At 43.5% G+C, this 16,694-nt stretch overlaps 1 protein-coding gene across 6 annotated transcripts in view; it reads right to left on the bottom strand.

Annotated features, from left to right (window-relative positions):
• The window catches only part of stab1 (stabilin 1), a 403,938-nt gene that overhangs the window by 135,301 nt on the left and 251,943 nt on the right, over positions 1-16,694 (bottom strand). For all 6 annotated transcript variants that reach the window (XR_009651684.1, XM_060910924.1, XM_060910926.1 and 3 more), the window contains 3 exons: positions 11,218-11,364; positions 10,929-11,063; positions 10,506-10,565 (listed from right to left, as the gene is read on the bottom strand). Coding sequence is in view for 5 of the 6 variants with exons in the window: in XM_060910924.1 (XP_060766907.1) it covers positions 10,506-10,565; positions 10,929-11,063; positions 11,218-11,364 (342 nt within the window). In the remaining variant the exon portion in view is untranslated. The remainder of the gene's footprint in view (positions 1-10,505; positions 10,566-10,928; positions 11,064-11,217; positions 11,365-16,694) is intronic.

The raw sequence follows: 16,694 nt of genomic DNA, 5'->3' as shown, positions 1-16,694 counted from the left end.
AGCCATCTGGCAGAGACAGGGACCTGAGTGTTCCGATTTCAAGATGTTTACGGAGGAGATGCTTCGTGTTTTCGATCAGGCAGACATCAGCAAAGATGCAGCCAGGAAGCTCATGTCCATCCAGCAGGGAGGAAATGTCGCAGACTACGCCATCTCATTCTGGACGCTCGCAGCAGTCAGTGGATGGAATGAGACTGCCCTGGTTTCAGCCTTCCACCATGGTCTGTCTGACCCCATCAAAGACGGTCTGGCCTCTATCGGATGCCCAAGTGACCTTGAAACTCTGGTCTCACATGCCATTCGTCTTGATAACAGGATTAGAGAGCGTCACCAAGTCCTGAGCTTCCCTTGCCTCACTGCCTCAACCTGGAGTCCGTCCACCTCCTCCAGTGACTGTCCGGAGCCCATGCAAGTTGGCCGTACTCGTCTCTCCACATCTGAGAGGGAGCGCAGAAGGAGGGACAAGTGCGGCATCTACTGTGGCAAGCCTGGCCATTTCCGAGTATCATGTCCCGAGCTCTTGGGGAAAAGGACCGTCCCATCCAGTCGAGGGAGGGTTGTGATGGGGAACACATCGTCTCTCCCGAACTTCCTGGCCAAGGAGTCTACATCCCTGTCTCCATCTCCTGGGGTGAGTCCGTCCACTCTTGCCAAGCCTTGTTAGACTCCGGGGCTGCTGGAAACTTTATGGATGATGTTCACTTCACCCGAAGAATCAATGTCCCGACTGCACCTCTTGAAGTTCCGTTGTCTGTGTCTCCTCTGGATGGCCAAGCTTTAGGTGATGGAAGAGTCACCCAAGTAACTTCTCCAGTCCTTCTCCAGTATCAAGGTCACAAAGAAGAAATATCCCTGCACCTGATTCATTCACCAGAGTTCCCAGTGATTCTAGGCCTTCCTTGGCTTACCCGCCACAACCCTCGCATAGACTGGGTAACAAGCCAGGTTGTGGAATGGGGCCCTACATGCCATGCCTCTTGTCTGCTCTCTAGTTCTCCTGTGCCTCCTGCCGAGCCCCCTGATCTCACCGAGTTATCTCAAGTTCCCACAGAGTACTGGGATCTGAAGGAGGTTTTTAGCAAGAGTAGGGCCGCCATTCTTCCTCCACACCGTGCCTACGACTGTGCCATAGACTTGCTCCCCGGGGCTACCCCTCCTCAGGGCAGGCTGTTTTCCCTCTCTCAGCCAGAACGCAAGGCCATGGATGAATACATCAAGGATGCCCTGGCCTCTGGATTCATCCGACCCTCCACCTCACCTGCTGGTGCAGGCTTCTTCTTTGTCGGCAAGAAGGATGGGGGCCTGTGACCATGTATTGACTACAGGGGCCTGAACAAGATCACAGTGCGCAACCATTATCACCTACCGCTGATGTCCACAGCGTTCGACCTGCTCCAAGGTGCTACAGTCTTCACCAAGTTGGATTTACGGAATGCATACCACATCATTCGTATCCGACAGGGAGACGAGTGGAAGACTGCCTTTAACACCCCTTCAGGACACTATGAGTACCAAGTGATGCCCTTTGGACTTACCAATGCACCAGCAGTCTTTCAGGCCCTCATCAATGACGTCCTGAGGGATATGATCAACAAATATGCTTTTGTTTACCTCGACGACATTCTGATATTCTCCAAGACCTTGCATGAGCACTGCCACCATGTCTGTCAGGTTCTTCAGAGGCTGCTAAAGAACAATCTGTTTGCGAAGGCCCAGAAATGTGAGTTTCACGTCCCCGAGGTCTCCTTTCTGGGCTTTATTGTATGGATGGGACAGCTCCAGATGGATCCAGCCAAGACCCTGGCCATCCGGGTCTGGCCCACTCCCAAGTCCATGAAAGAAGTTCAGCGGTTCTTAGGATTTGCTAACTTCTACCGCAAGTTTGTCAGAAACTTCAGTTCTGTAGCAACGCCCATATCTGACTTCACCAAAAGGACAGGTGGGTCTTATGTCTGGTCTCCTCAGGCAGAGAAGGCTTTCAAGGACCTCAAGCACCACTTCTGTACGGCACCCATTCTGGTCCTCCCTGACACATCGCAACCCTTCATTGTTGAGGTGGACGCTTCAGACAGTGGCGTTGGCGCGGTCCTCTCTCAATGCTCGGATGGAAGGTTGCACCCCTGTGCATACTTCTCCCACTGTCTGAGTCCTGCGGAGTCCCGTTATGATGTGGGGGATCGAGAACTGCTTGGGGTCAAACTGGCCCTTGAGGAGTGGAGGCACTGGCTGGAGGGAGCTCGACATCCATTCCTGGTTTGGACGGACCACAAAAACCGGGAGTACCTCCAGCAAGCCAAGAGACTTAAACCACGACAGGCTAGGTGGGCCTTGTTCTTCAGTCAGTTCAATTTCACTCTATCGTACCGCCCCGGCTCGAAGAACACCAAACCTGATGCTCTTTCCAGACAGTTCTCTTCCACCAACAGGGAGAGTGAAGTTGGGCCTATTATCCCTGTGTCCCGGATTGTGGCCCCTGTCCGCCGGGGTGTTGAGGAGGCCGTCCAACAAGCTCAACGCCAGGACCCTGGTCCTGGGACGAGGCCACCTGGCCTCTTGTACGTCCCACGTCAGGCCCGAGCCAAGGTTCTCCAGTGGGGTCATTCATCCCCTCTCACGGTCCACCTGGGAGCTCGGAGGACCCTGGATTTCTTGAAAAGACGCTTCTGGTGGCCAGGCATGTAGAAAGAAGTGAGGTCATTCGTCCTGTCCTGTGAAGTGTGCACCAGAAGCAAGAATCCACAGCAGCATCCCCAGGGTCTCCTGCATCCCCTGCCCATTCCTCGGCGTCCCTGGTCTCATGTGGCGGTCGACTTCATCACGGGTCTTCCAGATTCACAAGGTAACACTGTCATTCTAGTCATAGTCGACAGATTCTCTAAAGCCTGTCGTTTCATACCACTATGCAAGCTCCCTTCTGCCCTTGAGATGGCCAAACTAATATTTACCCATGTCTTCCGAGTCTTCGGGCTCCCACAGGACATCGTCTCCGACCGGGGGCCCCAGTTCTCCTCCCGAGTGTGGCGGGGGTTTTGCAAGCTGATCGGGGCCACTGCCAGCCTCTCCTCTGGGTTCCATCCCCAGTCTAATGGCCAGACTGAGAGGGTCAACCAGGACCTGGAAACCACCCTGCGAGGCCTGGCGATGGACAACCCGACGTCGTGGAGCACCTGGCTGCCATGGGCGGAGTACGCCCATAACACCCTGCAGTCAGTCATCGGCCACCAGGTTGTCTCCATTCCAATGCCAATTCGGGTTCCAGCCACCTCTGTTTCCTGAACAGGAGGAGGACGCTGGGGTGCCCTCGGTCAACCAGTTCCTGAGACGGTGTCGTAAGACCTGGAACAAGGTCCGGAGGACTCTCATCCAGACTTCCAGGGCCAACCAGACTCAGGCCAACCGCCATAGACGGCCTGCCCACATTTTTCACCCTGGGCAGCGGGTTTGGTTGTCCACTAAAGACCTTCCTCTACAGGTGGAGAACCGCAAACTTGCCCCTCGTTATGTTGGCCCCTTCAAGGTAGTGCGCAAGGTGAACCCTGTTGCCTACCGGCTCCAGTTGCCCCGGTCTCTTCGAATCAACCCCACATTCCACGTGTCCCTGTTGCGGCCCGTACTGTCATCCCCTTATGCCCCGCCCCTAAGAATCCCCCGCCTCCCCGCATCCTCCATGGACAGACCGTGTTCACTGTGCACTGCCTGCTGGACTCCCGCCAGGTCCGTGGCAGTCTTCAGTACCTAGTGGACTGGGAGGGCTATGGCCCTGAAGAGCACTGTTGGGTCCCCGCTCGGGACATTTTGGACAAAGAACTTTGTCGGGACTTCCATTTGGCCCATCCTGATCGCCCTGGGAACGTCAGGAGACGCTCCTTGGGGGGGGGGGGGTCCTGTTAGGCGTTGTGACCATCTCAGCCTCTAGAGTCTGCTATTGTATCTGTGTCATTTGTGTTTGTTTTGACAGCCATGTGCTTCTTTGTTTTTCATGTGCCTTGTGCCCCACCTGGTCGTTGTTTACTAGCCTGCCTATTTTCTTAATTGCCTAGTTTAACCTGGTCATGTGTTCTATTACTTTGGGTATTTATACTACCCCAGTTTGTGTCTCTAGTTACTGAGTCTTTGTGCTATTCATGTCTAGTCACCTTTGTTCTGTGTACCTTGCCTGTCTACTTGTGTTTTTGGAACTCTACTCTCTTAGGACATTTGGACTGTTTCTGTTTACTTGGACCCTTGCCGTTTTTTGTATCTTCTGCGCGTTTGGATTTTTGAACTTTTGGATGTTTTTTCTTGTATCTCCTGTGTGTTTGTATTTTTTCTTTTTTTGGATTTTTGCTTTTTCACAAACTTTGGACTTTTTGGACTTCTGGACTTTGGCGAATAAACTGTTTGAACTTTAACTTTAAGTTAAGACTTTAAGTCTCACTCCTCTGCACTTGAGTCATTCCCCTGGTGGCCTAGTGGGGGTTTGCTGGGTTACTACACCAGCGACCTGGGTTCGATTCCCAGCCCAACCTAACAGGCATGGTGGTGTAGTGGTTAGCACTGTCGCCTCACAGCAGGAAGGTCCTGGGTTTGAGCCTAGCAGCTGACGAGGGCCTTTCTGTGTGGAGTCTGCATGTTCTCCCTGTGTCTGCGTGGGTTTCCTCCAGGGGCCCCAGTTTCCCCCACAGTCCAAAGACATGCAGATGTGAAAAATTCACACCTATGGTCTAAATTGACCATGGGTGTGAATGAGATAGTGAATGGTTGTTTGTTTCTATGTGTCAGCCCTGCGATAACCTGGCGGCTTGTCCAGGGTGTACCCTGCCTTTCGCCCATAGTCAGCTGGGATAGGCTCCAGCTTACCGGCGACCCTGTAGAACAGGATAAGCGGCTGCAGATAATGGATGACTGGATGGAAGGTTCCTGGCACTTTTAATGTCAGCTGAGATATGGAACTGTTTCTACTTTGAAAAATCTAAAATATGAAACATTTGGGGGGATTTTTAACATCTTTTGTTTCCCGACATAATTCCATATTATGTGCTTGAAAGTTTGTGAACCCTTTAGAATTTTCTATATTTCTGCATAAATATGACCTAAAACATCATCAAATTTTCACACAAGTCCTAAAAGTAGATAAAGAGAATCTAGTTAAAAAATGAGACAAAAATATTATACTTGGTCATTTATTTATTGAGGAAAATGGTCCAAGATTACTAGTGCATCTCAAAAAATTAGAATACCATGAAAAAGTTCCTTTATTTTCATAATTTAATTCAAAAAGGTAAACTTTCATATAGTCTATATTCATTACATGTAAAGTGAAATATTTAAAGCCTTTTTTGTTTTAATTTTCATGGTTATGGCTTATAGCTCATTAAAATCAGAAATCCAGTATCTCAAATTATTAGAATATTCCCTAAGATCAATCAAAAAAAGGATTTACAATACAGAAATGTCCAACTTCTGAAAAGTATATTCATTTATACCCTCAATACTTGGTTGGGGCTCCTTTACCATGAATTACTGTATCAATGCGGTGTGGCATGGAGGTGATCAGTCTGTGGCACTCCTGAGGTGTTATTGAAGCCCAGGTTGCTTTGATAGTGGCCTTCAGCGTATCTGTATTTTTGGGTCGGGTGTTTCTCATCTTCCTCTTGACAATACCCCATAGATTCTCTATGGGGTTCAGATCAGGCAAGTTGGCTGGCCAATCAAACACAGTAATATCATGGTCAGCAAACCATTTGGTAGTAGTTTTGGCACTGTGGGTAGGTGCTAAGTCCTGCTAGAAAAGGAAATCAGCATCTCCAAAAAGCTCGTCAGCAGATGGAAGCATGAAGTGCTCTAAAATCTCCTGGTAGATGGCTGTGTTGACTTTGGACTTGATAAAATACAGTGGACCAACACCAGCAGATGACATGGCACCCCAAATCATCACAGACTGTGGAAACTTCACACTGGGCTTCAAACACCTTGGATTCTGTGCCTCTCCACTCTTCCTCCAGACTCTAGAACCGTGATTTCCAAATTAAATGCAAAATGTACTTTCATCTAAAAAGAGGACTTTGGACCACTGAGCAACAGTCCATTTCTTTCTCTCCTTAGCCCAGATAAGACACTTCTGATATTGTCTCTGGCTCAGGGGTAGCTTGATATTAGGAATGCGAAAGTTGTATCCCCTTTCTTGAAGATGTCTGTTCGTGAAGGGTCTTGATACACTGACACCAGCCTCAGTCCACTCCTTGTGAAGCTCTCCCAAGTTCTTGAATCAACTTTTCTTGACAATCCTCTCAAGACTGAGGCCATCCCTGTTGCTTGTGCACCTTTTCCAGCCACCCTTTTCAGCAATGACCTTTTGTGGCTTACCCTCCTTGTGGAGGGCATCAGTGATCATCTTCTGGACAACAGTCAAGTCAGCAGTCTTCCCCATGATTGTGGTTGTACTCAGGGGTTAAATTGGGATTGGTTATGTGGGGGGGCTCTGCCTCGTACCCGCCCCTGCCCCCGCCGCCCTGCCCCAATATACTTTTTGGAAAATAACCCTCTAATTTGATAACCATATCATATTGCACAGAGATATACACCTTATCTGTGTGTTGTAGGCCTATGTGTGTCTTGTAGTGCCCCCCTACACATTATGGCAGTTTGAATGTAGATTGGTTGGCCAATGTAACAGATTGTACAGGTTGTTGTACATTGGTTTGAAGGAAATGATTAGTGGGGGGTCTGGGGGTCCTCCCCCAGAAGTTTTTTATTATCATACATGTTATTTGCTGAATTCTGGTGCATTTTAATAAGTTGTTAGCTGACTTTACAGAGGTAGGTTGAGCAATATCATGTTAAATCTTGTCACATGCCTACAGGTGAAAAATGTGAAGGAGAAATGTTCAGTGAGAAAATTTGAAGGCTTGCACAATCTTAAACCAAAACAGTTGATTTATTTTGGAGGATAAATGTTAAATATGCCAAAACACTGTCAGTCAAATTGTCAATCAAATATATTCATGCAGTGAATGCAACCAAATACAAACAACACTAACATTGGAAGCATTTATTATTATTGTTATTATTATGTATTCAATTATTTATTTGGCATGTGGTGCTTTTTGTATTGTCTAGAACATACATAAGATGAGCATATTATAGCAGCAAAATAGAAGCACAATCATTTGAATGCAGCAAAAGTTTTGCTGCATTCAAATGATTGTGCTTCTATTTTGCTGCTATAATATGCTCATCTTATGTATGTTCTAGACAATACAAAAAGCACCACATGCCAAATAAATAATTGAATACATAATAATAATAATTACACTAATAATATTAACAATAAATAATAAAACACTAATAATATTAACAATACAGTGAACATAATCATTATCATATTTTTTATTATTAAAAACAAAATATCAAATAATACTGAAGAGGGGAAAAAATAATACTGATCTAAATATGTTGTGTTTTTATTTTTAGACAGTATGTGTTTAGCAAAACACACTGTCTAAAAATAAAAACACAACATATTTAGATCAGTATTATTTTTTCCCCTCTTCAGTATTATTTGATATTTTGTTTTTAATAATAAAAAATATGATAATGATTGGATCGTATGCAGGTAAAAGGGGAGACGGTGTACGGAGAAAATTATAAACAAGTCACAACGCTGAAACACAAGCCCAAAAACCCGCAAACCATGACTTCTGATTTTTTTTTTTAAAGCGAGCTCACAAAAAAAGAAACCCCAAAGTCGCTTATAAAAAGCGGAATTGGCAACCCACGCAGTGTTCCAGAAACCAGAATCTCTGATTGCAAGTTCTGTTCTAAATAGCTTTGACAGGTCGTCTTATCAGGAAAACTATGATCTATCTCATAAAAGTCATGGGTTTATTGATTAATAAAACGATATTTAATTATTCAGAACTGAAAATCGTGAAAAGGGTTTGTTGCTTTTGATGTGTGCGTGATCATATGCCATCCGCTCCGAGCTTATGTGCCGGGGCTCAGCCCCGGACAGCCCCGGCCCAATTTAACCCCTGGTTGTACTGTACTGAACTAGACCGAGAGATGCACTGTGTTCATACTGTTTTACTCAAACTCGAAATGAAATATTCTAATATTTTGAGATGGGTTTTTTATGTTTTTGTACTGTATGCCATACTGATTAAAATAGAAAAATGCTTGAAACATTTTAGTTTATGTGTAATGAGTCTATAATATAACATTTTCACTTTCTTAAATAATTGATGGAAAATATTGAACTTTTTCACAATATTCTAATTTTTTGAGATGCACTAGTACATATCTCATCTCATCATCTCTAGCCGCTTTATCCTGTTCTACAGGGTCGCAGGCAAGCTGGAGCCGATCCCAGCTGACTATGGGCGAAAGGCGGGGTACACCCTGGACAAGTCGCCAGGTCATCACAGGATTACATATCTGTGAGTGGCAAAAGTATGTGAACCTTTGCTTTCAGTATCTAGTGTGACTTCTTTGTGCAGCAATAACTGCAATTAAATGTTTCCGGTAACTGTTGATCAGTCCTGCACACTGGCTTGGAGGAATTTTAGCCCATTCCTCCATACAGAACAGCTTCAACTCTGGGATGTTGGTAGGTTTCCTCAAATGAACTGCTCACTTCAGGTCCTTCCACAACATTTCGATTGGATTAAGGTCAGGACTTTGATTTGGCCATTCCAAAACATTAACTTTATTCTTCTTTAACCATTCTTTGGTAGAATGACTTGTGTGTTTAGGGTTGTTGTCTTGCTGCATGACCCACCTTCTCTTGAGATTCAGTTTATGGACAGATGTCCTCACATTTTCCTTTAGAATTCACTGGTATAATTCAGAATTCATTGTTCCATCAATGATGGCAAGCCATCCTGGCCCAGATGCAGCAAAACAGGCCCAAACCATGATACTACCACCACTATGTTTCACAAATAGGATAAGGTTCTTATGCTGGAATGCAGTGTTTTCCTTTCTTCAAACATAACGCTTCTCATTTAAACCAAAAAGTTCTATTTTGGTCTTATCCTTCCACAAAACATTTTTTCCAGTAGCCTTCTGGCTTGTCCACGTGATGTTTAGCAAACTGCAGATGAGCAGCAATGTTCTTTTTGGAGAACAGTGGCTTTCACCTTGCAACCCTGCCATGCACACCATTGTTGTTCAGTGTTCTCCTGATGGTGGACTCACGAACATTAACATTAGCCAATGTGAGAGAGGCCTTCAGTTGCTTAGAAGTTACCCTGGGGTCCTTTGTGACCTTGCTGACTATTACACGCCTTGTTCTTGGAGTGATTTTTGTTGGTTGACCACTCCTGGGGAGGGTAACAATGGTCTTAAATTTCCTCCATTTGTACACCATCTGTCTGACTGTAGATTGGTGGAGTCCTAACTCTTTAGAGATGGTTTTATAACCTTTTCCAGCCTGATGAGCATCAACAACGCTTTTTCTGAGGTCCTCAGAAATCTCCTTTGTTCATGCCATGATACACTTCCACAGACATGTGTTGTGAAGATCAGACTTTGATAGATCCCTGTTCTTTAAATAAAACAGGATGCCCACTCACACCTGATTGTCATCCCATTGATTGAAAACACCTGACTCTAATTTCACCTCCAAATAACTGCTAATCTTAGAGGACCTGAAGTGAGCAGTTCATGTGACACCCACCAACATCCCAGAGTTGTAGCTATTTCGTATGGAGGAATGGGCTAAAATTCCTCCAAGCCGGTGTGCAGGACTGATCAACAGTTACCAGAAATGTTTAGTTACAGTTATTGCTGCACAAGGGGGTCACACCAGATACTGACAGCAAAGGTTTACCAACTTTTGCCACTCACAGGTATGTAATATTGGATCATTTCCCTCAATAAATAAATGACCAAGTATAATATTTTAGTCTTTTTTTTTTTTTAGCTGGGTTCTCTTTATCTACTTTTAGGACTTGCGTGAAAATCTGATGATGTTTTAGGTCATATTTATGCAGAAATATAGAAAATTCTAAAGGGTTCACAAACTTTCAAGCACCACTGTATGTTCCATATGCTATTTATGTAGCAGAAGCAGAAGGTTTGATGTCTTCAGTATTGCTCTACAATGTAGAAAATAGTCAAAATATAGAAACATCTATAAGTGAGTAGGTGTGTCCAGACTTTTGACTAGTAGTGTACATCTTTTGATATTTACAGCTAGATGAAAATATCAGCAAACGAAAGCCGAAATTCTGATCTATTGTCTCATATTAATCTCTTGATCTCGAACCCAAAGGTCATCAGTATATAGCAGAAATAATAAATTTGGCCTTGCCATTCCAATACTTTTGGAGGGGATTGTATTTATTAAACAGTATTCTACATTGGTTGTTTTTAATAGTTTATGCATTATTGCATGTTCAGGGACACATAAAAATAACCTTTTAGACAAGGTACTAGCAATAACATAGTAGATTAAAGGTTTTTTTTAAGAATAATCAGAGGTGTTTATGGCCTAACAAGGGTACTTCAAGCAGTGCACATACCTGTAGCAACTTTCCAAACATGGTATATCCATATGCTTCTGCTGCGTCAGTAACATTCAACTGAAATATAAATATAGACACAAGTACTGACTTTCTTTATGAACTGAAATGATGAAAGGTTTATATATTTAGTTAAAATTTTCATTTCTAAATGAAAAACATCAGCTTTCCCCAAAGTGTGTGTATATTTTTCTGTTTAGACTTCTCCTTTTACCAGATAGTTAGCTTTTTTTTAAACACAAACCATTCTACTTTATGGTTAACCATGCTAATGTTTTTTTTTCTTAGCTTGATGGATTTAGTTTAACTTGTGTGCTTAGCTGAATAGCTAGCTACTTTGGATGAAGCCTGTCAAACTTATAATTCTAGATAAAAATGTCTTCCAAATGAAAACATACTAATGAATAAGACAAAAATACATACAGAATTTTGAACCCCTTCAGTTTCGTTCTTCAGTTCATATGGAATGAGGACTTTATCTATGAAATGTATGACTCCATTAAAGCATTCATAGTCACTAGTGATTATTTTTGTATCACCGTTAATGTACACAGCACCCTGTGAAAATGAAAAAAAAAAATAGATATAAATTTGAAGTAAAAACAAAGAGGGATAACTTTAGTTAAGGTCTAATTCATATCTGTATTACTTGGTTATATTGACATTTGTGTTGTAAAATGTCAATTATTTGGTTCAGCTGTAAAAGGCTTACATTTCGTACGCTGAAATTCAATACATGCCCAGAAGCAGCGACCACACGTGTTATAGACTTAAGTTCTGATTCTGAGAGTTCTTCACAGCCTACAATGTGGTATCGCAACAGATCTGGGCTGCGATTTTTACTTTCCCATAGGCCAATCTGTTTTGGAAAAAAAGAACAAGTATCAAAAATTATTAGGGTATATCAAGATGTGACCTAGAGCAGAGGTACTGAAATAAAATTTATTCAAAAATGGTTTTGCTTGGGAGGTGTGGATAAGTAACTAACATGACTGAATGACAATAACCGTTACATTTCAAGGGTTTCAATGATTAATTCATGGGTATAAATAAGATAATTCAAAGTCATTATGTTTTGTATCTTACTGGTCACTTTCAGCTAGCACTATGAACTTTGAATTTCAATTTTCAATTAGATACAAGAAGAATAAATACATACTTCTCTGTCCACTTGTATTTAAACATTGTTTTTGTCATCTTTTTGTAAACAAGTAATATCATCAGTTTTAAATAAGCAATGTCATCAGTTTTATATTATTATTATAAAATAATTGTTAAAAAGCTATGAAATTTGGTGAAAACTCTTTCTGAACTAATGTCTCCAGGCCTATAGCTATCGTCTTTGGTCCGCTTTGCTGCCTTCAGCAAAATAATTAAGTATTAGTTAGGATTAGTTTATTTGAAACACCTGTGATTAGTTAAGTAGCAGCTAAGGAACTGTTACCAAAGCCAAAGGTACATGTTGATATATGAAACCTAGAGTTACTGAACTGCAGCCATTTTCTTCATGTTTATTGGCTCAGCTACAGGATTTTTCAGGTAATTAGTTTGTAGTGTTGTAGTACATGTACTTGAGACTGGTCTTGGTCTTGAGACCACTTTTTGAAGGTTTCGGCCTCATCTTAGAATCAGTCACGTTTTTACTCAGCCTGGTCTTGGTCTCAGACAGAGGACTGAGGATTTTATTTCAAAACTGGTCAAAACCCTGACTTCAGGGATATCACTAAATTGCCTGTGTATTGCCTGATTTATTTGTTAACATCATTACTGTGATTGGATGTAAAACTTCCTGCTTCGAATGCAACTTATGATGTGACATTGCTAATTTGAAATTTTTGTTCCTGTTAATTGTTGTCACCCCTCACCACCCTTTCACATACACTGGTCTGGTCCTGATGTTGACACAGTCTCGCCCTACCTTTGTCTTAACGTGGTCTCAACCCCTCAAAGTCTTGGTCTTGTCTCAGTTTTCATACACTCTGGTCTTGGTCATGATTTGGTCTTGGTTTAGCTGATCTTGACAACACTATTAGTCTGTTCTCCTAAAATATTTTTCTGGGTCTGCATCCAGACCGGGTGGCACAGTGGTGTAGTGGTTAGCACTGTCGCCTCACAGCAAGAAGGTCCTGCATTTGAGCCCAGCGGCCAACAAGGGCCTTTCTGTGTGGAGTTTGCATGTTCTCCCCGTGTCTGCGTGGGTTTCCTCCGGGTGCTCCGGTTCCCCCCACAGTCCAAAGATATGCAGGTTAGGCAAATTGGTGGCTCTAAAATTGACCGTAGGTGTGAATGGTTGTTTGTCTCTATGTGCCAGCCCTGTGATGACCTGGCGACTTGTCCAGGGTGTACCCCGCCTCTCGCCCATAGTCAGCTGGGATAGGCTCCAGCTTGCCTGCGACCCTGTACAGGATAAGCGGCTACAGATAATGGATGGATGGATGGATGGATCCAGACCATGGCTGATTATCCCTGATGCTTCCATGTAACTAATGGTGCTATGAAGGGCAAACTTTCATCTGGCTAGTCATGCTTCAGGATAAGCGGCTACAGATAATGGATGGATGGATGGATCCAGACCATGGCTGATTATCCCTGATGCTTCCATGTAACTAATGGTGCTATGAAGGGCAAACTTTCATCTGGCTAGTCATGCTTCACAGGAAGCATGCCTCTGTTATTGGTAACTAATTATTATGAAATACAACATTCCCCCAGACCACATTAGCACTTCAGATATACTAGGTTCATTTTAAACACAAAATGAAAGTTTTAACAGGTCAATTTGTTTGTGCTTAAAAAGTATATAATTCACTCTCTGCTGAAGTAGTGCTGTGATGGACATAATACTACAGAGTTAATGTTCCTACCTGCTAAACTACAGCAAAGAAAAACATTTAGCACTCTTAAACCATGTCTCAAATTGCAGATCACGAAATAATTTGTTTAGCAAAAAATAAAAGCTGTACTGCACGCTTAAATGTATTTTTGAGCTGGAAACTAAATTATATGACACTTCCATGATTAAACACATCAACACTAGTGTTAATACTGACAAAATTTGATTCAATGTTTTTTATAAAAATTAGCATTTTATGGGTTAAAAATGACTCAAAATGCCATCTAATGGTTTAAATTATCATGAACCTTGCAAGGCCAATGCTAACATAGAGTTGACTGCTTGGTACTTCTCTACATCATGAAATTTAATCCTGGATGATCTGGAGAGATTGTGTAAAGAGAAATGGTCTCAGATGCCCTGCTCTGTATTCTCCAACCTTATAAAAAGTTATAGGAGAAGTCTCAGTGCTGTGTGAATGGTAAAAGGAGGTTGTACAAAGTATTAAATGCAGGGGTGCCAATAACTGTGGCTCATGTGTTTTTGGTGAAAATAATTATTTCTTGATGAGGGATTTGTTTTTTCTCTGAATAAATTTTTCAATTAAAGGTTGGATTTTTCTCGTTTTTTTTTTTTTTTTTTTTTTGGGGGGGGGGGGGGGTTAGTGTGAGTGTCAAAGTGCAGGCACTTATGGATGTAGGTGCAGAGCAGAGCGGGGAAGTAGACGGTCGACAAAGCCAAAACAATAGACAGACGCGAGGTCAGGAAACAAGCGAGAGTCGGGCAATCGGCGAACAACGTACAATGGGCGAGGCAAGTGGTGTAGTAGAAATAAGTGAGCAAACGTCAGAAACTAGAGAGTCAAACAGAGAATAGAAGGCTTGGTATGTACTGGGCAAATAGAATGATACTTTGCACTGGAGTGTTGAGAGAGGCTTAAATAGGTGGAGTGCTGATTAAGGGAATGCATGACAGCTGTAATTAATATTCAGGTGACAGAGGGCACTGTGGTGCTTGGGTATTATAGTTCTGAGTGTCCATGTTTGTAGTTTGTCACTCTTACAAGGATGCCCTCTACCTTGTGGTGCAGGCTTGTGAAGATTCAGGGCATGGAACTCTTGCCTGAGGAGAGGGTCTAGAATGTCTTTGGCTGGGACCCAGCTCTGTTCCTCGGGTCAATACCCCTACCAATCTACCAGGTATTCAACTTGACCTCTTCTGTGTCTTGAGTCGAGGATCTTGTTCACCTGGTAGATGGGTTCCCCCTCTACAAGGTGTTCAGGCACTGGTGTGTTCTCAGCAAGGGGGCCTGGGATGACTGGTTTAAGGTTGGAGACGTGGAACGTAGAAGATAGTCTGCTGTGAGGGGGGAGTTCTAACCGGTAGGAGACTTCATTGATGTGACACAGGATCTTGAATGGCCCAATATAACGTGACTGGAGCTTTCTGCATGTGTTGGGCTCTCGGAGATTCCTTGCGGCCACCCATACTCTGTCACCTGGAGAGAAGTCTAGGTTGTTTCCTCTGTGTTTGTCTGTGTACTCTCTTTATATTTGGCAATGACCATTTCTAGACATTGGTGAACCTCCTCCCATATGGTTTGGCTGTGTACGAACCAATCTTCCACTGACTGGACCTGGCTAGGTGTGTCATCCCAGGGGAATAAGGGTGGCTGGTAGCCAAGTATGCACTGAAATGGGGTTAGCTGTGTATCAGAGTGTTTCAGGGAGTTTTGTGCATACTCGGCCCATGGGAGATAACATGCCCAATCTCCCTGGCTGCACATGCAGAAAATTCCTAGGAAGCAGCCAATTTCCTGGTTGGCCCTCCCCACTTGCCCATTGGATTGGGGGTGGTAGCCAGATGTAAGGCTTACTGATACCCCAACCTGTTCATGAATGTCTTTGGTGGGGATCCAGCTCTGTTCCTCGGGTCCATACTCCTACCAATCTACCAGGTATTTGACTTGCCCTCTTCTATGTTTTGAGTCAAGGATCTTGTTCACCTGGTAGATGGGTCATTATTAAGTTTGTGGACAACACTACTGTGGTAGGACTGATGCATAATAACGACGAGACTGCCTACAGGGATGAAGTCCAGAAACTCACTGCTTGGTGTTCTGACAACAACCTGGTACTCAACTCCTCTAAAACAAAGGAGTTGGTGATAGATTTTCAGAGGAAGAGGGAGGAATCTGCCCCTCTTTACATCAAAGGGGACATTGTGGAGAGGGTCAGCAACTTCAGATTCTTGGGAACACATATCTCTCAGAACCTCACATGGACTATTAACACCACTGCTTTTGTGAAAAAAGCACAGCAGAGACTGTACTTTTTGAGGTCACTGAGGAAAGTCAACCCGTCCCAGAAACTGCTGTTGTCCTTTTATAAATGTTCTGTGGGAAGCATCATCACCCACGGCATCTTGGTGTGGTTAAGAGCTGCACCATGGCTGACAAAAAGGCTCTGGAGAGAGTCAGAAAGTTGCCACAGGACATTATACGGACACAGCTGCCCACACTGATGGACATATACCGGTAGATGATATAGAAACATATAGAAACACCAGATGCTTGCACCATGCAGAAAACATCATCAAGGACTGTTCTCACCTAGGAAACAGCCTGTTTAAGCTGTTGCCTTCTGGAAGGCGCTATAGGTCCATACAGGCCCACACCTCCAGACTCATGAACAGTTTTTATCCAAACAACTCAACTCTTAGTTGAAGTATGTGCAATATTCTGTGCAATATTTTCTGGACTGTGCAATACACTTGCCCATCTATTTATTAACTTCTTGTTTTATGTCGATGTCTGCTGCATGTGATGTAGTCCACTGTGTTCTGCTGCTGCAGTGGTCTGGACAGCTGCAATCAGTCTTTCTTCAACCCTCTCCACTGCATCCTGTTCTTCACGAGCTTCCTTAGCTCCCGTAGTTTCCTTTCTGACCGTAACGGTCCTAGCGCTCTTTCTTTGAGGTCTGCCCTCAGAATACTCAGTAAGTTCTTGCAATGCCTTCCTTTTCTGGACTTGTATCTATTAGACCCTATTAAGGCAAAGTCCAGTGCTTGTTGTGCAGGTGTGTTGGTCGGCATTCTTAGAATGTGTCCAAACATGGACCACCTGGCATGTGTTACTTTTGTTGACAGCGGGCTGGTATTGCACAGCTTATACAGAGCTTTATTTAAAATCATGCTGTTTCATGATTTTTTCACCATCTCAGTTGATGTCCTGTGATTGTTCATACGGTAGGTGTTTTCGATGGCAGGCATCAAGCTTGTCTATGGCTGTCTGTGGAGCTGCCTAGCTGTTACAGTTGTAAAGCATAATTGACACACAGGTGGCATTGTACAGTTGT

This window comes from Neoarius graeffei, chromosome 26, assembly GCF_027579695.1.
Source record: "Neoarius graeffei isolate fNeoGra1 chromosome 26, fNeoGra1.pri, whole genome shotgun sequence".
NCBI classification, from domain to species: Eukaryota; Metazoa; Chordata; class Actinopteri; order Siluriformes; family Ariidae; genus Neoarius; species Neoarius graeffei.
Note: the sequence above shows the minus strand (reverse complement) of the source record. Positions and strands in the feature narration are given on the sequence as shown.